This window comes from Carcharhinus amblyrhynchos, chromosome 13, assembly GCF_965287045.1.
Source record: "Carcharhinus amblyrhynchos chromosome 13, sCarAmb.v2.hapA, whole genome shotgun sequence".
In the NCBI taxonomy this organism is placed as follows: Eukaryota; Metazoa; Chordata; class Chondrichthyes; order Carcharhiniformes; family Carcharhinidae; genus Carcharhinus; species Carcharhinus amblyrhynchos.
This window is the reverse complement of record NC_137336.1, coordinates 80,341,173-80,367,293: the sequence shown is the minus strand read 5'-3', so window position 1 is coordinate 80,367,293 and position 26,121 is coordinate 80,341,173. Positions and strand designations below refer to the sequence as shown.

General features: G+C 42.4%; 1 protein-coding gene across 1 annotated transcript; it reads right to left on the bottom strand.

The window, feature by feature from the left end:
* Positions 1–259: 259 nt before the first annotated feature.
* On the bottom strand, positions 260–6,586 carry LOC145351397 (putative G-protein coupled receptor 139). Its single transcript, XM_080201005.1, has 2 exons — positions 6,517–6,586; positions 260–1,188 (listed from the first exon to the last, which is right to left on the bottom strand). The coding sequence occupies exons 1-2, from the start codon at positions 6,584–6,586 to the stop codon at positions 260–262; spliced, it is 999 nt and encodes a 332-aa protein (XP_080057131.1).
* Between the last annotated feature and the right edge of the window lie 19,535 nt (positions 6,587–26,121).

The window sequence follows — 26,121 nt, the reverse complement described above, 5'->3', positions numbered from 1 at the left end:
TTCTGGCATATATGCTCTCGCCATGTAATTATATGTAGGAATTATCTGGCTATTCATATCTCGCTGAGCGAGAAATTGGAGGTGTCATTTCAGGCGACTGCAGTGTTAACGACAGTTAAGATTGCAAGACTTTGCAAGACGTTAATGAAAAAAATCAACCATTGTCACAAGGGTCAAAGAATATATGTTATCGCAATAATGGACAAGTGACAGTCGTGTTATATTTTGAATGCAGGGTAATCTGTCATGTTAGAACCTCTTATTGAAGTTCTGTTTTACTTTGTTGTTCAAATATTTTTGAAATTAGAATAAATGGATATTTAACCCCGTTCTTTAACTCCTCCCTGAATTTCCTCTGTGTTAGTGCATAAATGCAGGTGTTGGTGCATGAACTCAGAAGCTGCAACATGTATCCACATTGCTGAGCGACATATTCTGGATTGGTAAAGCTTTTGTCTGTGTAATTGTAGTTTACAGTTCTCCAGGTTAACAAGTGCACAATATATGGAATCCACAACACTATAAAATTGGCAGACAAAGCAAAAAGTAATATAATGGATTTCCTTCGGCTCTCCACTTCTGGGTCAATATGATTCTCTGATTTACTTTGTTCCCTAAGGCTCCTCCGCAGCTTAGTGACAATTGTAATATTCCTAGCAGTCAGAGTGTTGAAAACCAAAATCAGAGCAAATGGAAGCAATGGTGTTAGTACAATGTCAATCCGCTCATACACTATATAAAATGTTGAGGTATGATAGAGATCTTTCTCAATGCAAAACCATGGTACATTGTCAATAATGATTGAAGGGCTAAAGGCAAGGTACCAGGGAATGCACCTCACACAGCTGATAATGGTCACTGTTATGACAACCACAACCGCAGTTCTCTTGGTGCAATATCGTAGTTTCAGTGTCTGGCAAGAAATGGCTACAAACCGATCAAAGGTAAAAACCACTGTGAACCAAACGGAACAATTCGTTGCTGAAAGAAATAAAGCTGCTTTCAGCGCACACACTGGAGTAATAGATAAGTAATTGACAGGGAAATACATAGTATTAAGTCGATTCAATATAACATCGGTGATGACGAGTAGTAGATCTGCTGAAGTCATTGCCATTAGGTACTGAGTGATACATTTGGAGAGGCCACATTTCCCTCGTTTCAGGATCACAATTGCCACTGCGTTAACTGTAACAGATAGAATTAAACATCAACAATTTAGTAGACAAATTCACAGGTAAATATTTTATCATTTGAATAAGAGTCAATGTAAAAAATGCAAATGACATTCACTTCAGCAAATTGATTGCCTTTCTATAGAAGAATAAGATGATTCGATTTGGTTTATTGTCACATGCATTGGGATGGAGTGAAAATTGTTTCTTTTGCATTTTACAGACAAGATTAAGCACGGAGTGAAAAACAAAACGTTAGGGTGTGGAATATAGTTTTTCAGTTGCACGTGCGGTGAAGCTAAGATCAATTGAATTTATGATAGGGTTATTTAATCTCTAAAGAAAGTGTTCTTGAGTAGGTTGGTCCGTGTTTTCAGATGTGTGTTTGTTATTTTCCCGAATGAAGAATGTGGAAGGTAGTATTCCCGCAATGTCCGAGGTCCATGATGATGCTGACTGCTTTGCAGAGGAAGTAGAATGAGTAAACGAAGTCAGTGGATTTGAGGCTGGTTTGCCTGATCGACTGGGCTATGCTCGCAACCCTCTGTCGTTCCTTGCGGTCTTGATCAGAGCAGCAACCATATAAGCTGTTCTAACCATGTGACATCCGGGACTCTGCTTTCTATGGTGAATCTGTAAATATTGGGAAGTGGACAGGTCCGATTTCCTTTGCCTTGTGAGAAAGTAGAAATGTTGGTGGGCTTTCTTAGCTAATACATCGTCTTGCAGGGGCCAGAGCAGATTGTTGGTGATCTGCACACCAAGAAACGTGAAGTTCTGAACCATCTCCACTTCATCACTGTCGATATGGGCAGATGCAGATCCCCCACTGAGTTTCTTGAAGCCAATGGCTATCTCCTTCGTTTTACTGACATTTGAAGAGAGATTTATGTCATTGCACCATTTGAGCAGAATCTCTATCTTTTTCGTATCCTGCGTGACCTCATTGATTGAAACACGACCACGACAGTGATATCATCAGAAAACTTCAAAAATGCAATTGAAATGGATTTTTGCCACACGGTCATATTAATGAAACAAAATAGCAAAGAGTACAAAACTTCAATGAATTGAACATAAGAAAAAAACACTATTAATAGTTGTTAATAGTGAATCGAAAAACAAGTCACAACGATCTGTAATGACATTGGTTATTTTGTTTGAGTATGGTTTTGCTGAATATTTGGCAACGTCGTGGTCATACTTCTAAATCTCAAAGTGTAAAAAAAAAGCCAGTAACCCTGACATGCATCAAATGGAACCGGATCTAATCTTGAGAAATGATAGCTTGACATAAATAAGAAATCTGGTTCTGTGTGTCCGCAGGAGGAGGAAACGGTCACTTTCACCAGAACCGGCAGTCTTAAGCAAATGATGTGCGGAAGTTAACTATATAGACAAGTGTAAATGGACAACCAGCAGAACCGGATGAATGGAGCAAAATAGGAAAGAGGGGAAACAACTGGCACTCCGTTCGCTCGCTTGCGCTGACAGTTAATAAAATCTTGTCTGATCTAATTGTGGCCTAAAGTGGACTTCGCCTTTTGACGCCCCCCCCCCCCACCACTCCCCCCACCAACACCCCCCTCCCCACCACCACCCCCGCCCCGTCCCCACTGAGTCTCGACTCCAATATGAATCGAAAATCTTTTTCAATAGGCTTTTGTTACATTCAGTTATGCTCTTCGGCAAAGAATTGAAACGTACTGATCCGCCCCGCCCCCTCCACCCCCCCCCGCCCCCCACCCCACTGCATTAACCTATTAACCTTCCTCTTCAATTGTCAGTGGATTAAATTTAAAAGGGGCAAGATAATGTACGTTGGGATTAGATTGGTTTATGTTCGGCATTATTATTAAAGGACAGGGCATAGTTGATTATTTATGATGCGGAAGGTAATCTGGAATTTGAACTATGAGAGCGTATGATACTCTCATAGTTCATTTGTCAGAGAAACTAATTCCTGCTCTCAGCATGGAAACTGATGATAGCTTGCAATAGCAGTAAATTTTGAGCTTTTTAACTGCAAGGCTGCACAACATCATGCCACGCAGGCTATCAGAACGTGTTCGGAGAAACAATTGAGTTGGCCTGTGATATACAGAGAATACTTTCAAAGTGTAAATATGGCACAGGCAGGGAATTATCTTAACTAGGCTGGAGGAATATGACAAAAGAAACAGGAGACACAAACTGAGAGAGAAAACTTGGAAAAGCAGGACACATGAATCTCAATATGCAAGAATAACTGATTCCACTTGGAAAATACATTCTGAAAAACTATATAATTTATGGTTCGTTTGTGAAACAGACTGAGAATATAATATGATGCACCTACTCATATTTCTGAATGTGGGAGCGCTAGTTAAGAATGCCCTAAACAATGCACTTAGACTTCATAAATGGAGACAGAAAAGAAAAACATGGATGTGTCAGGGAACCTTTCTAAATAATGTTTAGACAGGAGCTGGGGGACTGTTTGACATGCCGAAAATGGCTTCAGAATTGACATTCAAGGAAAGGGTGAAGATGAGGGGCATTGGAGCTTCATCAGGACTTATGGACATATTTTTTGTTGCGTGCCTGGAAATGTTGGCACTGCTTCATGATGGATGGAAAAGCTAAAGTGGGAATAACTCTTTAAAATCACAACATGCTTCGATATTTAATTTGGCTGGTTCGAGGGTCAGTAAACAAATGACGTTGTTGATTAGAACAGACAGACACTGAAGAACGACAAAAATCAAACGTGTCTGTTTCAATTTGTATAGCACTTTGCTATGGTATCAAACGTTTGCATGATTTGGGGAACGAAACAGTTTCTGCCGTAACTTTCTGAAAGTGAACTGAATCTCCATTTAAAAATGCAAACCGTTCAGGTGACAGGAAAAACCAGGAACATGGAACTATGTTTTAATGTCTATCCGACGATGTATTTCATTCTCTTCTTTATGATTTCATGGAATCAACAATTGCTATCATTGAAAAAGACAACGCACTCAGGTGTCCAATTTTGCATGATAGATTCACGAGCCTTCTTTTAAAAAATAGAAGGTAAGCTAGTTGGGTGACTTATAGAATCCCTACAATGCAGAAGGAAGCCATTCGGCCCATCGAATCTGGACCACCAACAGTCTCCCCCTCACACCGCCCCCCCCCCCCACTCCGCCACCGAACCCCACCTCCACTCCCGGCCCGCCGAGCCGTATTCCTATAACTCCACAACTTCACCCCGCTAATCCCTCGAACCTGCACCCTAAGGGACACCAAAGGGCAATTTAGTGTCACCAATTAACCTAACCCGCACATCTCTGGACTATGTGTGGAAACCAACGCAGACACAATGTGCAAATTTCAGACAGACAGTGACCCAAGCCGGGAATCGGACCCAGATCTCTGAAGCTGCAACACAGCCCTGTTAAACACTGTGCCAGCGTGTCGACTCTTAATTAGCATCGGAACTTGTCTCGTAATCGATTCTGTTAAGTACCCAGACAACAAACAGCAACAAAGCAGTCGGTTCATCTTATTTACACTGATAATTAAATAACGACGGTAAAACGCATTAATTATCAGCTTGGCTGTGGTGCGCATGTCTCGACATCGAATAGGAAAAAGGATATTTTGTTCAAAATGCTTTATTCAGTTAAGATATAACAATAACGGTAATTGTTCTTGTGAACCCAGTTTATTTTCTAAATCCCACCTAGTAATACCAAGTCTTAATTAAAGCCGGTGAATTTTGGTAAAATAGAAACCCGAACATTTTTAGTTAAATAAACATTTTCACGACCACAAGACATGACGACATTTTTCACCACCAATGGAGCATTGCCACTGTTGTATGTTACGAAATGCATCAGCTGATTTGCACAGAACAAGCTCTTGCAAACATCAATATTAAAATGTCAATATAATATATACGCTACTAATATTATTTGGGTGTAGGTTTCGGCCCCCGCATCCAGGCTAACGCTGTTTATTTCTATGAAATATTGGAATGAGATACGAAAGCAAATTGGCAAAGTAGAAGGGGCTGAATTTGTCGAAATCGAAATGTTGTGTAACCTGCCTCCACACTGCAATATTCCGCGGGTCCTTCCTTCTGTGACCGAAATCTGTAGTCAGATTTAAGTATATAAAGTTTTGACACAGGTAGTGTGACTAGCTGAGGTACAGTTGACTCATTTGATAGTATAGCTTGCATCATGAAATAGTTGACAAATGAACGAAATTCAAGTAATAATTCAGCGAGACTATCAATCGTGTTCAAAATAAGACTTGTGATGTCAATTATCCGTTCTCCAGTGTTGAAATGTGGAGAATGTTTTCAAAGTGCATTGCAGTTGACTACAGGCTTACCTTTAGTTGACGTGTGGGTATTAGTTATTAAATTGAGTGTATATATACTATAACCTGTTGTATAATGCCCACTGAATCTTTCTGCCGTCATCGCGTAAAATATACGCTATATGGGGAGCACGGTGGCACTATGGTTCACACTGCTGCCTCACAGCGCCAGGGATCCGGTATGAAATCCAGCCCCGGGTCACTGCCTGTGTGGAGTTTGCACATTCTATCCTTGTCTGCGTGGGGTTCCTCTGGGTGCTCCAGTTTCCTCCCGCAGACCAAAGAATGCGAATCAATTTGATTAGACATTCTACATTGATTCTAGTTTCACAGGATTAGCAGAGTAAGTATGTGGGGTTACGAGAATAGGGCCAGGGTGGGATTGCCGTCGGTCCAGCGTCAATGGACCGAATGTCCTCCTTCTGTACTGTAGGGATTATATGATTCTATAATTCTATATATACTTGAGCACCCTTATTTACGCAATTTACTATAGACTGGTCTTTCCTCTAGTTAAAAAAATAAAGATATATGTTTACTGTGGTGTTAACTGGTGAGGAGAGAATCATCAAACAATAGCGCAACATGGGTAGTTTCGTGTCAGTTGTCCCTTGCAAACAACACCTACCATTTATTCGCATTCGCAATAATGGTCGTAAATATCTGCCCATATGACAGGGGAATTAAATCATCCACCGATATTTAGATACTCATTCTCGCATTTGCTCTTTAGGTGAAAATGGATAAGAAACAATGAAGCGGAAGGTTCTCACAAAATTGACTCTGTTGAGCACTGAAGAAAATAAAAGCCTGGTAAATAATCCTCCTACAGCCAACAGTAACATTACTCCTGGTTTAAACGGTAGCACGGAATTACATCTTTATCACTCAGAGAAAAAAACAGAAATATGTTGAAGTACAAGGCAGGGAGCAAGCGTAAATAAGAAATCAACATTAGTTAACAACATTCAGACTGGATGCAAAGCCTTACCAATAATGCCAATGGCTGCGAGAAGAGGGTAGTAGATGCTTTCTATCTGATATATCACTGAGTATTCCATTATCTCTGAGGTAAGGATAATGGTGGCTGCAACCGATTATATATCATTGCGTGTTTGAATGAGACAATAGTAAATTGAGAGAGATCGCCCCGTTGAGAGCATCTCACTGGTTACATCATTTTAAAGGATTTGTTACAGTGATTTAACAAACAGCCTAGGGAGAAAAAACGAAGTTAACGATCATGATGTTGTTTCACAATTGTTTAAAGAAAGAAAACAAATGTGTTGGTAGCAACACAGCCATTGCGAGAGGTGCACCATTGAGTGAATAGGAACAGGATTAAGAACCTACTCAATGAAACAACACGCTACATTGATATTTGAACATTTAGTAGTTCATTCGTAGTTTGGGCTTTTGAAATAAATTGGAATCTTATATTTAACATCATTCTGACATGAGGATCTATCGTAGTTCCTTTACCATTTCAGGGCAAATCTCTTGAGATAACTTCACACGATATTTGGAGCATTAGGGCTTCAGTAGATGCAATAATTCAAGAAGAAACAATAAATGTTGCCCCCTCACAGAGGAATTCTTGAGGGCTCGGACTCCTTCCCCACAGAACAGTCACCTGATGGGGTTTAGGAAGAGCACGAATATTTCACCTTTTCGATTTTAACTGAGAATAGCAGCGATCAATCGTCATGCCGTTTTTGGGGAGGAGGTCCATGCACACCAGGCTAAACAACTTAACAGAAAAACTTTGACACGAACAGTAGGGAAACTAGTTCCTGCTTTCTGAAAATTCTTTTAACTCATTATTGTTGGTGAAGGTTTCAAAATTAGAGTCTGAGCAAGTCAATATCCAGACTTCGCAAAATTAGTTTGGCCACAGTTTGCCCTGGGATAAGATTTAAGAAACTGATTGTAGCGCAACTGCTGACAGAGCTCCCACGTTCTCTCAGGCCGATGAACACTACTCTTCCATTTAGATCCGTTGTTTTCCCTTCAATCTGCTCTTTCACTTATTCAAATATTCCCCTCAACGTGGCATATCACCTTACCAGTCTTAAAGACAACCTGTAGTATATTCACCTATTCAAGGTACTTCTTCACCTATTCGTACCACCCAGCCACAATATTCCCTTCAGTCAATAGTAAATTAATAGTACAATATTAGTAATAGTGAATAGTGCAGTCCATACAATCTTGCCAAGTTACTCTCTTCAACCTGTCATGTCACTTAACGACAACATCGCCATCAGCTTTCCATAGAAAACATATATTGTATCCATAGCCTGTCGTATCACCTATCCACAAAATTCTGTTCAGCACATCTCCCCGGCAACAAATTTCATTCCATTCAGCAGATATATCTAGCCAATACCGCCCAGCTAGTCATGTACATTCATTAGCAATTTCAAACCATTTCATTCCGTTAATCGAGCCCATCTGCCCACTGTCTTCCATCTAGCCTTCTGAAAAAATGATATCCATCGAGATAGTTTTGACTCATCTATTACAACTACCTGCGTGTTCCTTGAAGTTTAAATGGATCACGAAGTAACGTTACCTTGAATGCATTTGATCCCACTCCACAGTGTGCCTTTCGGCGCCGCACTGATATACACAGAAATGCCTTCGATGCATCTAGTCCGCTTTTCCAAAGAAATTCCGCCAGTCAATGTTTGCAGCTTGCTGCAACATTCCTTTAAGCCCTCCAAGCATGATGTTTACAATATTTTCTTAAAAAGGCAAAATTTGTGTTAACTTCCCCTTGAACACCTATATCCATAATCATCACTGTAATTCATCGATCACAGATGATCAATGTGTCATTTAGCCCATCTCATCTGTTTTAATGACTGAAGCCCGAAATGCCGAAGTATTGAATGTTTGTTCAGGGGCCGTGGGCAGCGCTGTTTACGTAAACATTTAAATTACCCATCCTTGAGAAGTTGGTGGTATTCTGCCTTTTTGAATCTATGCTGCCTGTGTGTTTCACAAAGACTCTTGGATCTACTAGGGAGGGAGTTATAGGCATTCTGCCAGGAGACCGCGATGGAACGGTGGCATACCATCATGTCAGGATATTGTGTGGCTTGGAGGTGAACTTGCAGTTTCTCCGATTAACCTGATGTTCTTCTTCTTTTATTTGATAGAGTTCGAGGGTTTTGAAGATGTTTGTGAAGGAGGCTTGATGTAATGCGCCCATGGTACACTAAAAACACTGATGGTAATATGAACTGATGGTCAAGGGAGTGAAGGTATAAGATAGTGGGTGAGTTTTTAACAACCAGCATCTTTGCCTTGGATTGTGTAGAGCTCCTTGAATGTTCTTGAAATTGCACTCACACAGGGAAGGTTATTGTTTGCTGGAGCAGAGGAGTGAAGGAGCAGAGAGAGAGATAAGAATTTACCTGTTAAAAACCTGTTTAAATAAGTTTAAAGCACTTTGTTCCTTGTAGAACTGTTTAAATCATTTAAAAGCATTTTTGTGGGCTTTTTGTATGTACCTCTTTAAGAATTCTGAGGGAGTGGTTAGAAGGGAGTTGTGGACCAGCAAGCTTTAAATCAGCGCCAGGTTTAAAAAGAGGCCTGGTATAGACAGCGGGCAGCGTCGGAGCGGGCAGCGGAGTGAGGGGGAAGCAGAGTGAGCTACTAGGGCTTAATATCAAAAGGGCTGGAGCAAAAAAGGGCCAGGTAAATGCGTGTGGAAATTTTCAATACTGCTACAGTGAATAATGGAGGGACATGTGATGTGTTGTTTCTGTATGATGTGGGAACTGGTGGACCCCAGGGTCCTTCCCAGTGATCATGTCTGCAGTAAGTGCAGGTTGCTGGAGGAGCTCCAGCTCAAGGTAGATGAGCTGGCCTCTGAGCTGCAGACACTGAGGCTCATCAAGGGGAGGGAGGGTGACATTGTCAATGGGGCGCAAGTGACATCCACCCCCCCTAGACTGGCTAACTCTAAGGGTCAGGAACAAGAGGGGGCTGCTGTGAGAAGGAATGGGGTTGGGGAGAGGAGGAAGCGGGGTGGGGAGCGGATGCCTCAGCCTCTCAATCTGCATAACAGGTTTGAGGTTCTTGCTTCCAGTCTGGACGAGGACGAGGGAGGTGAGGTTAGTGAGCAAACTGCACACGGTACAGTGCTGCAGCAGGACATAGGTTCACCATGGTATGCTTCTGCAGAAAATGCAGATGTATGGGATTGGTGGTAATTTAGGTACTTGGATCAGGAATTGGTTAGCAGATAGGAGACAGAGGGTGGTGGTTGATGGTAATTATTCATCATGGAGTTCGGTTATGAGTGGTGTGCCTCAGGGATCTGTTTTGGGGCCACTGCTGTTTGTAATCTTTATTAATGATCTGGATGAGGGTATAGTTGGGTGGATTAGTAAGTTTGCTGATGACACCAAAGTCGGAGGTGTGGTAGATTGTGAGGAAGGGTGTCGAAGTTTGCAGGGTGACTTGGACAGGTTGCAGAGCTGGGCCGCGAGGTGGCGGATGGAGTTTAATGCGGAGAAGTGTGAGGTAATCCATTTCGGTAGGAATAACAGATGTGTTGAGTATAGGGCTAACGGGAGGACTTTGAATAGAGTGCAGGAGCAGAGGGATCTAGGTGTATGTGTACATAGATCCCTGAAAGTTGGGAATCAAGTAGATAAGGTTGTTAAGAAGGCGTACGGTGTCTTGGCGTTCATTGGTAGGGGGATTGAATTTAGGAGTCGCAGCGTCATGTTGCAACTGTACACAACTATGGTGCGGCCGCACTTGGAGTACTGTGTGAAGTTCTGGTCCCCACATTACAGGAAGGATGTGGAGGCTTTGGAGAGGGTGCAGAGGAGGTTTACCAGGATGTTGCCTGGTATGCAGGGGAGGTCCTATGAGGAGAGACTGAGGGATTTGGGGTTGTTTTCACTGGAAAGAAGGCGGCTAAGAGGGGATCTTATAGAAACATATAAGATGATTAGAGGTTTAGATAGGGTGGATGGTGATAGCCTGTTTCCTCGGATGGAGTAATCTAGCACGAGGAGGCATGGCTTTAAATTAAGGGGGGGTAGTTATAGGACGGATGTCAGGGGCAGGTTCTTTACCCAGAGGGTGGTGAGGGACTGGAATGCCCTGCCTGCTGCAGTTGTAAATGCGCCTAGTTTGGGGGCGTTTAAGAGATTGGTGGATAGGTTTATGGACGAAAAGGGATTGGTTTAGATTAGTGGGTCAATTTTTTTTTAAAATAAGACTGGTCGGCGCAACATTGTGGGCCGAAGGGCCTGTTCCGCGCTGTAATGTTCTATGTTCTATGTTCTATAGGCAAGGAGAAGGTGAAAAGGAACGTAGCAGTGATTGGGGATAGTGAGGTGAAGGGTATTGACACTGTCCTTTGTCACAATGACAAAGTGCACAGAAGGGTGTGTTGTCTGCCTGGTGCTCGGGTCCAGGATGTCGCATCTGGGCTGCAGAGGAACCTGGAGTGGGAGGGTGCAAATCCGGTCGTTGTAGTACATGTGGGTGCCAACGACATCGGCAAAATGCGAACTGAGGATCTGGGGAGGGAGTATGAGAAGCTGGGAATGGAATTAAAGAGTAGAACCGACAAGGTGGTTACCTCTGGGCTACTGCCTGAACCGAATGCAGACGGGTGTCGGGTTGATAGGATTAAGGAAGTGAATGGGTGGCTCAGGGATTGGTGTGGGAGGAATGGGTTTGAATTTATGGGGCATTGGCATCAGTATTGGGGTAGGTGGGACCTGTTCGGGCGGGATGGGGTTGGTCTGAACCGTGCTGGTACCAGAGTGATGGCGAATAGAGTAAAGAGGTCTGTAGACAGGGCTTTAAACTAATTAGGGGAGGGGGAGGGAGGGTGCGAGGGTAGGTGACATTACGGGGTCCAGAGTTGAGGAGAGGGTACAGGTAAGGGAAGAGGCCGAGGATGTCCCAATAATACAGGGAGTAGGGGGCGTGAGTATGGTTGGTGGCGTTACGGCAAATAGGGTCCAGGTGAAGGCTGGGATGAAGGCACTTTATCTGAATGCACGAAGCATTCGGAATAAAGTGGATGAGCTGGTGGCGGAGATTAGCACAAATGGATATGATCTGGTGGCCATTACAGAGACGTGGCTGCAAGGTGACAGGGACTGGGAGCTGAATGTCCAGGGGTATCAAGTGTTTAGGAAGGATAGGCGGGAGGGAAAAGGGGGGCGGGGAGCGTACCTCTGCTGATTAAGGATAGCATCAGGGTGGTAGCAAGGGATGATATTGGAGCCAAGGAGCAGAAAGCGGAATCGTTGTGGGTAGAGATTACGGACAGCAAAGGGAGGAAGACGCTGGTGGGTGTCGTCTCTCGGCCCCCGAATAATGATCTGGAGGTGGTGCGGGCTGTTAACGCGCAAATAAGTGCGGCGTGCAGGAATGGGACGGCCATAGTAATGGGGGATTTCAATCTACATATTGATTGGTCGACCCATGTTGGACGCGGTGGGCTCGAGGAGGAGTTCTTGGAATGCTGCCGGGATAGTTTCCTCGAACAGTGTGTGTTGGAGCCGACGAGGGAGCGAGCTATCTTGGATCTGGTCTTATGTAATGAGGCGGGAAGAATCAGCAACCTTGCGGTGAAGGATCCTCTTGGGGAGAGTGATCATTGTATGGTGGAGTTTCTGGTGCAGATGGAGGAGGAGAAAGTGCGTTCCCGGACGCGCGTCCTTTGTTTGAACAGAGGGGAGTACGGTAGCATGAGAGAAGAATTGGCGAATGTGGACTGGGAGAGCGCGTTGGAGGGAGGGTCTGCTGAGGAGCAGTGGAGGATCTTTAAGGAGATCTTTCTTGGTGCTCAGCGGAAATTTATTCCGATGGGCAAAAAGGACAGTAGGAGGAGAGGTAATAAGACGTGGATAACGAAGGAGGTGAAGGAAAGTGTTAAATTAAAAGCGGAGGCGTTTCGAGTAGCTAAGAGTAAACGGCGAGAAGAGGATTGGGAGAGGTTTAAATGTCAACAAAGATTGACAAAGAAATTGATAAAGAAGGGTCGGAGAAACTATGAAGCTGGGCTAGCGCTTAATATAAAAAAGGATAGCAAGAGTTTTTATAAATATATAAAAAGGAAGAGGCTGGCTAGGGTGAACGTTGGTCCCTTAGAGGATGAGAAGGGGGACTTAGTGGTGGGGATGGGGATATGGCTGAGGTCCTGAATAACTTTTTTGTTTCTGTCTTCACGGAGGAGGACGTGAATAATTTGCCGGGTGTTAGAGATGGAAAGGTGGTAGGACTGGAGGGTCTTGATGACATTATTGTTACGAGAGAGGCGGTGCTCGACAGACTGGAGGGGCTGATTGTGGACAAGTTGCCAGGACCGGATGGAATGCATCCGAGGGTTCTGAAAGAAATGGCGGAGGTGATAGTGGGTGCCTTGGTGGTTATTTTCCAGAAGTCGCTGGATTCCGGGGAAGTGCCGGAAGATTGGAAAACGGCTAATGTTACGCCGTTGTTTAAGAAGGGTGCCAGGCAAAAGTCAGGGAATTATAGGCCGGTTAGTTTAACGTCTGTTGTAGGTAAATGTTAGAATCCGTCATCAAGGAGGAAATAGCGAGCCATCTTGAGAGGAGTTGCTTGATAGAGCAGGCGCAGCACGCTTTCGTTAAAGGGAAGTCGTGTCTGACAAATTTACTGGAGTTCTATGAGGATGAGTCAAGGGCGGTGGATAGAGGAGAGACGGTGGATGTGGTCTTTCTTGATTTTCTGAAGGCGTTTGACAAGGTAACACACAAGAGGTTATTGCAAAAGGTCAGGGGACATGGAGTTGGGGGTAGGGTGTTAGCGTGGATAGAGGATTGGTTGTCAAATAGGAGGCAGAGAGTGGGGGTCAATGGGTGCTATTCGGATTGGCGGATGGTGACTAGTGGAGTGCCCCAGGGGTCGGTGCTGGGGCCTCAGCTATTTACCATTTATATAGATGATCTGGAGGGGGGAACCGAGTGTATGGTGTCGAAATCTGCTGATGACACCAAGATTGGAGGAAAGGCAAATTGTGCGGAGGGTGTGGAGAGTCTGCAGAAGGATCTAGATAGGCTGGGCGAATGGGCCAGGAAATGGCAAATGGAATTTAATGTTGGCAAGTGTGAGGTGGTCCACTTTGGTAGGAATAATGTTAGGAAGGATTATTCCTTTCGTGGCGAAAAACTGCAGCAGGCGACGGTGCAGAGGGACCTTGGGGTCCTTGTGCATGAGTCGCAAAAACCCAGCTTGCAGGTGCAGCAGGTGGTCAGGAAGGCGAATGGGATGCTAGCCTTCATAGCGAGGGGGATTGAATATAAAAGTAGGGAGGTCTTGTTGCGACTGTATAGGGCATTGGTGAGGCCGCAGCTGGAGTACTGTGTGCAGTTTTGGGCGCCGTACTAACGCAAGGATATTTTGGCCTTGGAGGGAGTGCAGAGGAGGTTTACTAGGCTGATACCGGAGTTGAGGGGGTTGAGCTATGAGGAGAGGTTAGATAAACCGGGCTTGTACTCGTTAGAGTTTAGAAGAATGAGGGGAGATCTCATTGAGACGTATAAGATGATGAATGGGATGGATAGGATAGAGGTGGAGAGACTCTTCCCGCTCAGAAAGGACAGTAGGACTAGGGGGCACAGCCTCAAGATAAAAGGGAGGCGGTTTAGAACGGAGTTGAGGAGGAACTTCTTCACTCAAAGGGTGGTGAATCTCTGGAATTCTCTGCCCGTTGAAGTGGTGGAGGCTGCCTCGCTAAAAATTTTTAAGGCGCGGGTTGATGGGTTTTTGATAAGCGAGGAGATTAAGGGTTATGGGGAGAGGGCGGGAAAGTGGAACTGAGCCACAACAGATCAGCCATGATCTTATTGAATGGCCGGGCAGGCTCGAAGGGCTAGATGGCCTACTCCTGCTCCTATTTCTTATGTTCTTATGTTCTTATGTACGTTGCCATGCAGTGCGTGCAGGGAAGAAATATACATTCAAAAGATGTGATTTGTTTTCTGTGTGACCCGCACACCCTTTTTTCCCTTGATTTACCTTGGCTCTGGAGGGCTGTTTGAGCTGGTTACAAACGTACATCAGGTAGCGGATCCATGTAAATGATGCTACGTTGCGCATGTGCATCGTAGTTTTGATCTATGTGCATCCAATTTTTGCGATTGTCAGTTCACTACTTCCCCAAACTTTCCAAATGGATCCTGCTGAGTGGTGTGTCTTTGGAACACAAGGACAACACAGGATGTAATCGGGCATTTTGTCTTACTCCAGAATTAATTGAGAAGCGTTGCATCAACCATGTATTGATTGAAACTGTAGAAGGGGACAATAAACATTAGCAACTATCAGATAGGATAAAGGGAAATTTATAATTAATCCTACCCTGCATGAAGGTTATGAACAGTTGATTATATGTGCAAGGATTTGAAAGAAAATTGAACCATGAGGTGTATGTTTCATATAAATGAACAATTTTGAAATAAGCTGATTTATTTAAAATTGAATTTTATTAATTAAGATTCTAAGGCAGACACATGCAGTTTATCTTTACTTTGACTAAAGATATCAGTAACTTTAACGAAGAATACAAGATTCGACATTTTGATATGAAATGGTTTAACTTGCAATTTAAAAAAAAGGATGCAAATAAACATATATAAAATATACTGGTGTGAAGGACCATCTTAAGATACATTTTATATGATTTAAGCCGCTCAGGCCTGGACTGATGTCGACTGCTGGGTCCCCATTTGGCATTCGACCAAATTTAGCTAATTAGCCAGTGCTGAATTAAGTAAAATATATTTTCTTGTATACCATAGCAACAAGAAAGTGATTTATGCCAAGGCGGGCTTCCGCGTTTCAGAAGGAAATGATGAAATAACATTATTGAAGGTGGAAGATATTAATTGATTGAATAAAAACTGTCGTGATTAAATTGGCATGTTGAATAATAAATGAAAGCTACAATAGAGTATAATTAACTTACATTTTCGTAGGAACACACAATCTTTTTAGAAAACCTTATGCTACTCCTGTGTTGACTGGCATAGCTGTGATTTCTCTTCGGCCAAAGGTAATGTTCTGTCTTTTCCATTTTAAGTTCCATCCTTTTGAATGTCAAATTTTATTTTTCAACGTTTTAATAACTTAGCTTTCAAAAAAAAGTTGAATATACACTTTTGTACAGATTCATTTTACGTCTGAAAAGTTTGTACTTCGCAGAAAAGAAGTTAGTCCTTTCAAAGATATTCGGTCACGCAATCAAAATTCCCGGCTACACTCTAATTGAAAAGCGTAATATCAACCACCCATTGATTGAAACTGTGGCACTAGTGTTTATGTTAAACTGATCATCCAATTCATTTCGTCCAGTGTCTCTTATGTACTCTCATCTAAGACCTCCGTGATAGAGATCAGGAGCTCTCGTCATGCATGGCAGCGTAAAGTGATTTGTTGATGTAAAAAATTCCAATGACTGATGACTTTATTGAACCATTTCCTTCCTCCAGGCTGCTGTGAAGAAAGCTATAATTTTGAAAGTATTGAAAGAAGAAACACGTGCACATCTATTTCTGCCCCAGCGATGTAATCGGAACTACGTGCTGCCTGACTAGAATGATGATAGTGTCCCCCATTTTCCTCACATTTCGACCCACTCGCCTTCGCATTCAGAAAACCATTCTCCACTCTTCCCCAACACCACAGAGATGCCAGCGGTAAACATCCATTTCCCTCACAACTCCCATTAGTCTATGAAATTATTCTGCAGGGGCGACTCCTTCAGTCACACTTCTTTCTCCTTCACCCTAAGCCCACAAAACTTCCCCAGGTTAGCCTTGTCTTGCAGTCACCGAAGATGCAACCTCTGTCCCTTTATGTCCTCTTTCTTCACCAACCAAAATCCAACAAGTTTTACAACTGAAGCACAGTTTCATTTTCACCTCCAGCAATTTTGCCGACAGTATTCACTGCTCCCAATGTATTCACCTCTATGCGATGGAGGCAAAAAACAGGCTGGGTGAAGATTTCATGGAATACTATCGCTAAGCATGCAACCGTGATCCTAATTTTTCTGCTGCTTATAAATTCAACTCAGCAGCCTACACTCATGCTCAGATGTCAATCCTTGGTCTATTGGAAAGTTTCAGTGAAACCTAGAACAAACTGAAGGAGTGGGATCACATCTTCCAAGAACTGCACTCAACATTGAGTTTCAACAACTTAATAAAGCGTATTTTCCCTCCATCATGGACAATTTTGAACATTTTTTTTTGGCACAACGCTCCCTTCTTGACCATGTGTCAGGCTCCACTGCGCACAGTACACATTCTGTTGTCACACGTTTGTGCTACGATTTGCAAATTCCATAACCTTCACTGTTTCCATCAACACAACTTTAACCTTTGCCTTTTTTTTTGCTATAACGTCTCTTCACTCTCACTAATCGTTGAACTTTTACGCTTCACCAGCTGCTCCACCGCTCTGCACGCTACAACGCAACACGTTTATCCCTCTTTTTCAGTGCTGCAGAAGTGTTCTATGGGAACCCAAACGTTAACTCTGCCTCCTTCTCCACAGTTACTACGTGATCCAATGAACGTTTACAAAACTTTTTACATTAATTTTAGATTTTCAGCATCCACAGTATTTTCTTTTTCGTTCTGTTAATACGTTACAAGAGAATTTTCAAAGTGGAAAATAGACATCGCAGAATTTCCTTGCATTCATAAATTCATCTTACCTCAAAGATGAATGTCAAACCAAAGAAAAAAAATGTAAAATAAATATATAAAAATGGTTTGCAAACATGAGATTTAACAAAGAATTTTAAAGGAAACTGTACAGGTAGACAGCGATCCAGGTGTAGCTTGGGCCTCTCTGAACGCTGCCGCAACAATGGTTAACGGGCCTGAGTCAGTGGCCAAGGGTATATAGCTGCACTGGAAAGAACAGCAAATTCCCGTGCATAACGCCGGACTGGAGTAGCCTGCAACATTTTGTGTAATAATCACAAAAGTTGTTGAAGATATTGAGGCGATGGGGTACCAAGCCACACATGGACTGACAAGGAAGCATGTTGGTACAGAGTGCAAAAAATATGGTTGCCTATGTAACGAAGAGGATAAGAAGGGGGATGTCAACGGGCTTGCATCCCAGATGCAAAATTGTAAACAGTCATTTGCAACGTAAGACAGTCACCAAAGAAAATACGGAATCCACGGCAAGAGAAGTGAGTTAGCAGTGATTTTGAACGGATTTTCCAGTTAAATGTTGCAGCCGACTACATTGCATATGATGCAGCATTCAATATCAAACAAATAGCTCGACAACCCAAAGACAGGTCGCGTTGCGAAAAGTGATGCAGAAATAAAACTGGGATCCAGCACTATATCTGTTCCATGAATTGTGTTGAAGGAGCTTCCGTGCAGCTAAAAAAAATCAGGGCTCCAAATATACAATCATTCCACATTTGGATGTCATTCTGCCCATCAAGTATGTACTGTCTCTCGGAAAGAGGATCTTACCCAAGCTCATCTCCATGCACTATCAACGTAACCCCATGCATTTACCATGACTAATTCAACTAACCTGCAGATGAATACTCAGGCGCAGTGTAGCATGGTCAATGCACCTGCCATGCACATCTTTGTCACTGTCAGATGAAACCTGAAACCCGAAGGAAATCCACGCAGACATGAACAGACAGACAAGGACCGATTCTGGCGAATGGATTCTGGAATCGATTCTGGCGAAATGCTGCTATGAATCAACAAAGCTAACCAATATGCCGCCGTGATCCTTGGCTGAATCCGCAACTGCAAGGACCAGACGAGATGATTCTGGCATATATGCTCTCGCCATGTAATTATATGTAGGAATGGTCTGGCTCGACATATCTCGCTGAGCGAGAAATTGGAGGTGTCATTTCAGGCGAGTGCAGTATTAATGACAGTTAAGGCTGCAAGACTTTGCAAGATGTGAATGAAAAAAATCTACCATTGTCACAAGGGTCATAGAATATATTTTATCGCAATAATAGACAAGTGACAGTCGTGTTATATTTTGAATGCAGAGTAATCTGTCATGTTAGAACCTCTTATTGCAGTTCTGTTTTACTTTGTTGTTCAAATATTTTTGAAATTAGAACAAATGGATATTTCACCCCGTTCTTTAACTCCTTTCTGAATTTCCTCTGGGTTAGTGCATAAATGCAGGTGTTGGTGCATGCACTCAGAAGCTGTAGCATGTATCCACATTGCTGAGCGACATATTCTGAATTGGTAAAGCTTTTGTCTGTGTAATTGTAGTTTACATACCTCCAGATTAACAAGTGCACCATATATGGAATCCACAATAGTATAAAATTGGCAGACAAAGCAAAAAGTAATATAATGGATTTCCTTCGGCTCTCCACTTCTGGGTCAATATAATTCTCTGATTTACTTTGTTCCCTGAGGCTCCTCCGCAGCTTAGTGGCAATTATAATACTCCTAGCAGTCAGAGTGTTGAAAACCAAAATCAGGGCAAATGGAAGCAATGGTGTTAGTACAATGTCAATCCGCTCATACACTATATAAAATGTTGAGGTATAATACAGATCTTTCTCGATGCAAAACCATGGTACATTGTCAATAATGATTGAAGGGCTAAAGATCAGGTACCAGGGAATGCATCTCACACAGCTGATAATGGTCACTGTTATGACAACCACAACCGCAGTTCTCTTGGTGCAATATCGTCGTTTCAGTGCCTGGCAAGAAATGGCTACAAACCGATCAAAGGTAAAACACACTGTGAACCAAACGGAACAGTTCGTTGCTGAAAGAAATAAAGCTGCTTTCAGTGCACACACTGGAGTAATAGATAAAAAATTGACAGGGAAATACCTATTATTAAGTCGATCCAATATAACATCGGCGATGACGAGTAGTAGATCAGCTGAAGTCATTGCCATTAGATACTGAGTGATACATTTGGAGAGGCCACATTTCCCTCGTTTCAGGATCACAATTGCCACTGCGTTAACTGTAACAAATACAATTAAACATCAACAATTTAGCAGACAAATTCACAGATAAATATTTTATCATTTGAATAAGAGTCAATGTGAAAAATGCAAATGACATGCACTGCAGCAAATTGATTGCCTTTCTATAGAAGAATACGATGATTTGATTTGGTTTATTGTCACATGCATTGGGATGGAATGAAAATTGTTTCTTGTGCATTTTACAGACAAGATTAAGCGCGGAGTGAAAAACAAAACGTTAGGGTGTGGAATATAGTTTTTCAGTTGCACGTGTGGTGAAGAGAAGAACAATTGAATTTATGATAGGGCTCTTTAATCTCTAAAGAAAGTGTTCTTGAGTCGGTTGGTCCATGTTTTCCGATGTGTGTTTGTTATTTTCCCGAACGAAGAATGTGGAAGGTAGTATCCCCGCAATGTCCGAGGTCCATGATGATGCTGACTGCTTTCCAGAGGAAGTAGAATGAGTAAACGAAGTCAGTGGATTTGAGGCTGGTTTGCCTGATCGACTGGGCTATGCTCGCAACCCTCTGTCGTTCCTTGCGGTCTTGATCAGAGCAGCAACCATATAAGCTGTTCTAACCATGTGACATCCGGGACTCTGCTTTCTATGGTGAATCTGTAAATATTAGGAAGTGGACAGGTCCGATTTCCTTTGCCTTGTGAGAAAGTAGAAATGTTGGTGGGCTTTCTTAACTAAAACATCGTCTTGCAGGGGCCAGAGCAGATTGTTGGTGATCTGGACACCAAGAAACGTGAAGTTCTGAACCATCTCCACTTCATCACTGTCGATGTAGGCAGATGCAGATCCCCTACTGAGTTTCTTGAAGCCAATGGCTATCTCCTTCGTTTTACTGACACAGAGATTTGTGTCATTGCACCATTTGAGCAGAATCTCTTTCTTTTTCGTATCCCGCGTGACCTCATTGATTGAGATTCGACCACTACAGTGATATCATCAGAAAACTTCAAAAATGCAATTGAAATGGATTTTTGCCACACGGTCATATTAATGAAACAAAATAGCAAAGAGTACAAAACTTCAATGAATTGAACATAAGAAAAAAACACTATTAATAGTTGTTAATAGTGAATCGAAAAACAAATCACAACGATGTGTAATGACATTGGTTATTTTGTTTGAGTATGGTTTTGCTGAATATTTGGCAACGTCGTGGTCATACTTCTAAATCTCAAAGTGTGAAAAAGACGCCAGTAACCCTGACATGCATCAAGTGGAACCGGATCTAATCTTGAGAAATGATAGCTTGACATAAGTAAGAAATCTGGTTCTGTATGTCCGCAGAAGGAGGAAACGGTCACTTTCACCAGAACCGGCAGTCTTAAGCAAATGATGTGCGTATGTTTACTATATAGACAAGTGTAAATGGGCAACCAGCAGAACCGGATGAATGGAGAAAAATAAGAAAGAGGGGAAACAATTGGCACTCGGTCCGTTTGCTTGCGCTGACAGTTAATAAAGTCTTGTCTGATCTAACGGTGGCTTAAAGTGGGCTTCGCCTTTTGACGGCTCCCCCTCCCCCCACCACCCCGCCCCCACCCCCGCCCCGCCCCCACCGAGTCTCGACTCCAGTATGAATCGAAAATCTTTTTCAATAGTCATTTGTTACATTCAGTTATGCTCTTCGGCAAAGAATTGACACGTACAGATCCGCCCCGCCCCCTCCCCCCGCCCCCGCCCCACTGCATTAACCTATTAACCTCCCTCTTCAATTGTCAGTGGATTAAATTTAAAAGGGGCAAGATAATATACGTTGGGATTAGATTGGTTAATGTTCGGCATTATTATTAAAGGGCAGGGCATAGTTAATTATTTATCATGCGGAAGGTAATCTGGAATTTGGACTATGAGCGCTCATGATACGCTCACAGTTGATTTGTTAGCGAAACTCATTCCTGCTCTCAGAATGGAAACTGATGATCGTTTGCAATAGCAGTAAATTCTGAGCTTTTTAACTGCAAGGGTGCACAACATTATGCCACCCAGGCTATCAGAACGTGCTCCGAGAAACAATTGAGTTGGACTCTGATATACAGGGAATATTTTCAAAGTGTAAATATGGCACAGGCAGCGAATTATCTTAACTAGGCTGGAGGAATATGACAAAAGGAACAGAAGACACAAACTGAGAGAGAAAACTTGGAAAAGCAGGACACATGAATCTCAATGTGCAAGAATAACTGATTCCACTTGGAAAATACATTCTGAAAAATTATATAATTTATGGTGCGTTTGTGAAGCAGACTGAGAATATACTTTGATGCACCTACCCATATTTCTGAATGTGGGAGCTCTAGTTAAGAATGCGCTAAACAATGCATTTAGACTTCATACATGGAGACAGAAAAGAAAAACAAGGATGTGTTAGGGAACCTTCCTAAATAATGTTTAGACAGGAGCTGGGGGACTGTTTGATATTCCGAAAATGGCTTCAGAATTGACATTCAAGGAGAGGGTGAAGATGAGGGGCATTGGAGCTTCATCGGGACTTATGGACATAATTTTTGTTGCGTGCCTGGAAATGTTGGCGCTGCTTCATGATGGATGGAAAAGCTGAAGTGGGAATAACTCTTTAAAATCACAACACGCTTCGATATTTAATTTGGCTGGTTCGAGGGTCAGTAAACAAATGACGTTGTTGATTAGAACAGACAGACACTGAACAACGACAAAAATCAAACGTGTCTGTTTCAATTTGTCTAGCACTTTGTTATGGTATCAAACGTTTGCATGATTTGGGGAACGAAACAGGTTCTGCCGTAACTTTCTAAAAGTGAACTGAATCTCCATTTAAAAATGCAAAACGTTCAGGTGACAGGAAAAACCAGGAGCATGGAACTATGTTTTAATGTCTATCCGACGATGTATTTCATTCTCTTCTTTATGATTTCATGGAATCAACAATTGCTATCATTGAAAAAGACAACGCACTCAGGTGTCCAATTTTGCATGATAGATTCACGAGCCTTCTTTTAAAAAATAGAAGGTAAGCTAGTTGGGTGACTTATAGAATCCCTACAATGCAGAAGGAAGCCATTCTGCCCATCGAATCTGGACCACCAACAGTCTCCCCCTCACCTCCCCCCCCTCCCCGACTCCGCCACCGAACCCCACCTCCACCCCCGGCCCGCCGAGCCGTATTCCCATAACTCCACAACTTCACCCCGCTAATCCCTCGAACCAGCACCCTAAGGGACACCAAAGGGCAATTTAGTGTCACCAATTAACCTAACCCGCACATCTCTGGACTATGTGTGGAAACCCACGCAGACACAATGTGCAAATTTCAGACAGACAGTGACCCAAGCCGGGAATCGGACCCAGATCTCTGAAGCTGCAACACAGCCCTGTTAAACACTGCGCCAGCGTGTCGACTCTTAATTAGCATCGGAACTTGTCTCGTAATCGATTCTGTTAAGTACCCAGACAACAAACAGCAACAAAGCAGTCGGTTCATCTTATTTACTCTGATAATTAAATAACGACGGTAAAACGCATTAATTATCAGCTTGGCTGTGGTGCGCATGTCTCGACATCGAATAGGAGAAAGGATATTTTGTTCAAAATGCTTTATTCAGTTAAGATATAACAATAACGGTAATTGTTCTTGTGAACCCAGTTTATTTTCTAAATCCCACCTAGTAATACCAAGCCTTAATTAAAGCCGGTGAATTTTGGTAAAATAGAAACCCGAACATTTTTTGTTAAATAAACATTTTCACGACCACAAGACATGACGACATTTTTCACCACCAATGGAGCATTGCCACTGTTGTATGTTACGAAATGCATCAGCTGATTTGCACAGAACAAGCTCTTGCAAACATCAATATTAAAATGTCAATATAATATATACGCTACTAATATTATTTGGGTGTAGGTTTCGGCCCCCGCATCCAGGCTAACGCTGTTTATTTCTATGAAATATTGGAATGAGATACGAAAGCAAATTGGCAAAGTAGAAGGGGCTGAATTTGTCGAAATCGAAATGTTGTCTAACCTGCCTCCACACTGCAATATTCCGCGGGTCCTTCCTTCTGTGACCGAAATCTGTAGTCAGATTTAAGTATATAAAGTTTTGACACAGGTAGTGTGACTAGCTGAGGTACAGTTGACTCATTTGATAGTATAGCTTGCATCATGAAATAGTTGACAAATGAACGAAATTCAAGTAATAATTCAGCGAGACTATCAATCGTGTTCAAAATAAGACTTGTGATGTCAATTATCCGTTCTCCAGTGTTGAAATGTGGAGAATGTTTTCAAAGTGCATTGCAGTTGACTACAGGCTTACCTTTAGTTGACGTGTGGGTATTAGTTATTAAATTGAGTGTATATATACTATAACCTGTTGTATAATGCCCACTGAATCTTTCTGCCGTCAACGCGTAAAATATACGCTATATGGGGAGCACGGTGGCACTATGGTTCACACTGCTGCCTCACAGCGCCAGGGATCCGGTATGAAATCCAGCCCCGGGTCACTGCCTGTGTGGAGTTTGCACATTCTATCCTTGTCTGCGTGGGTTTCCTCTGGGTGCTCCAGTTTCCTCCCGCAGACCAAAGAATGCGAATCAATTTGATTAGACATTCTACATTGATTCTAGTTTCACAGGATTAGCAGAGTAAGTATGTGGGGTTACGAGAATAGGGCCAGGGTGGGATTGCCGTCGGTCCAGCGTCAATGGACCGAATGTCCTCCTTCTGTACTGTAGGGATTATATGATTCTATAATTCTATATATACTTGAGCACCCTTATTTACGCAATTTACTATAGACTGGTCTTTCCTCTAGTTAAAAAAATAAAGATATATGTTTACTGTGGTGTTAACTGGTGAGGAGAGAATCATCAAACAATAGCGCAACATGGGTAGTTTCGTGTCAGTTGTCCCTTGCAAACAACACCTACCATTTATTCGCATTCGCAATAATGGTCGTAAATATCTGCCCATATGACAGGGGAATTAAATCATCCACCGATATTTAGATACTTATTCTCGCATTTGCTCTTTAGGTGAAAATGGATAAGAAACAATGAAGCGGAAGGTTCTCACAAAATTGACTCTGTTGAGCACTGAAGAAAATAAAAGCCTTGTAAATAATCCTCCTACAGCCAACAGTAACATTACTCCTGGTTTAAACGGTAGCACGGAATTACATCTTTATCACTCAGAGAAAAAAACAGAAATATGTTGAAGTACAAGGCAGGGAGCAAGCGTAAATAAGAAATCAACATTAGTTAACAACATTCAGACTGGATGCAAAGCCTTACCAATAATGCCAATGGCTGCGAGAAGAGGGTAGTAGATGCTTTCTATCTGATATATCACTGAGTATTCCATTATCTCTGAGGTAAGGATAATGGTGGCTGCAACTGATTATATATCATTGCGTGTTTGAATGAGACAATAGTAAATTGAGAGAGATCGCCCCGTTGAGAGCATCTCACTGGTTACATCATTTTAAAGGATTTGTTACAGTGATTTAACAAACAGCCTAGGGAGAAAAAACGAAGTTAACGATCATGATGTTGTTTCACAATTGTTTAAAGAAAGAAAACAAATGTGTTGGTAGCAACACAGCCATTGCGAGAGGTGTACCATTGAGTGAATAGGAACAGGATTAAGAACCTACTCAATGAAACAACACGCTACATTGATATTTGAACCTTTAGTAGTTCATTCGTAGTTTGGGCTTTTGAAATAAATTGGAATCTTATATTTAACATCATTCTGACATGAGGATCTATCGTAGTTCCTTTACCATTTCAGGGCAAATCTCTTGAGATAACTTCACACGATATTTGGAGCATTAGGGCTTCAGTAGATGCAATAATTCAAGAAGAAACAATAAATGTTGCCCCCTCACAGAGGAATTCTTGAGGGCTCGGACTCCTTCCCCACAGAACAGTCACCTGATGGGGTTTAGGAAGAGCACGAATATTTCACCTTTTCGATTTTAACTGAGAATAGCAGCGATCAATCGTCATGCCGTTTTTGGGGAGGAGGTCCATGCACACCAGGCTAAACAACTTAACAGAAAAACTTTGACACGAACAGTAGGGAAACTAGTTCCTGCTTTCTGAAAATTCTTTGAACTCATTATTGTTGGTGAAGGTTTCAAAATTAGAGTCTGAGCAAGTCAATATCCAGGCTTCGCAAAATTAGTTTGGCCACAGTTTGCCCTGGGATAAGATTTAAGAAACTGATTGTAGCGCAACTGCTGACAGAGCTCCCACGTTCTCTCAGGCCGATGAACACTACTCTTCCATTTAGATCCGTTGTTTTCCCTTCAATCTGCTCTTTCACTTATTCAAATATTCCCCTCAACGTGGCATATCACCTTACCAGTCTTAAAGACAACCTGTAGTATATTCAACTATTCAAGGTACTTCTTCACCTATTCGTACCACCCAGCCACAATATTCCCTTCACTCAATAGTAAATTAATAGTACAATATTAGTAATAGTGAATAGTGCAGTCCATACAATCTTGCCAAGTTACTCTCTTCAACCTGTCATGTCACTTAACGACAACATCGCCATCAGCTTTCCAT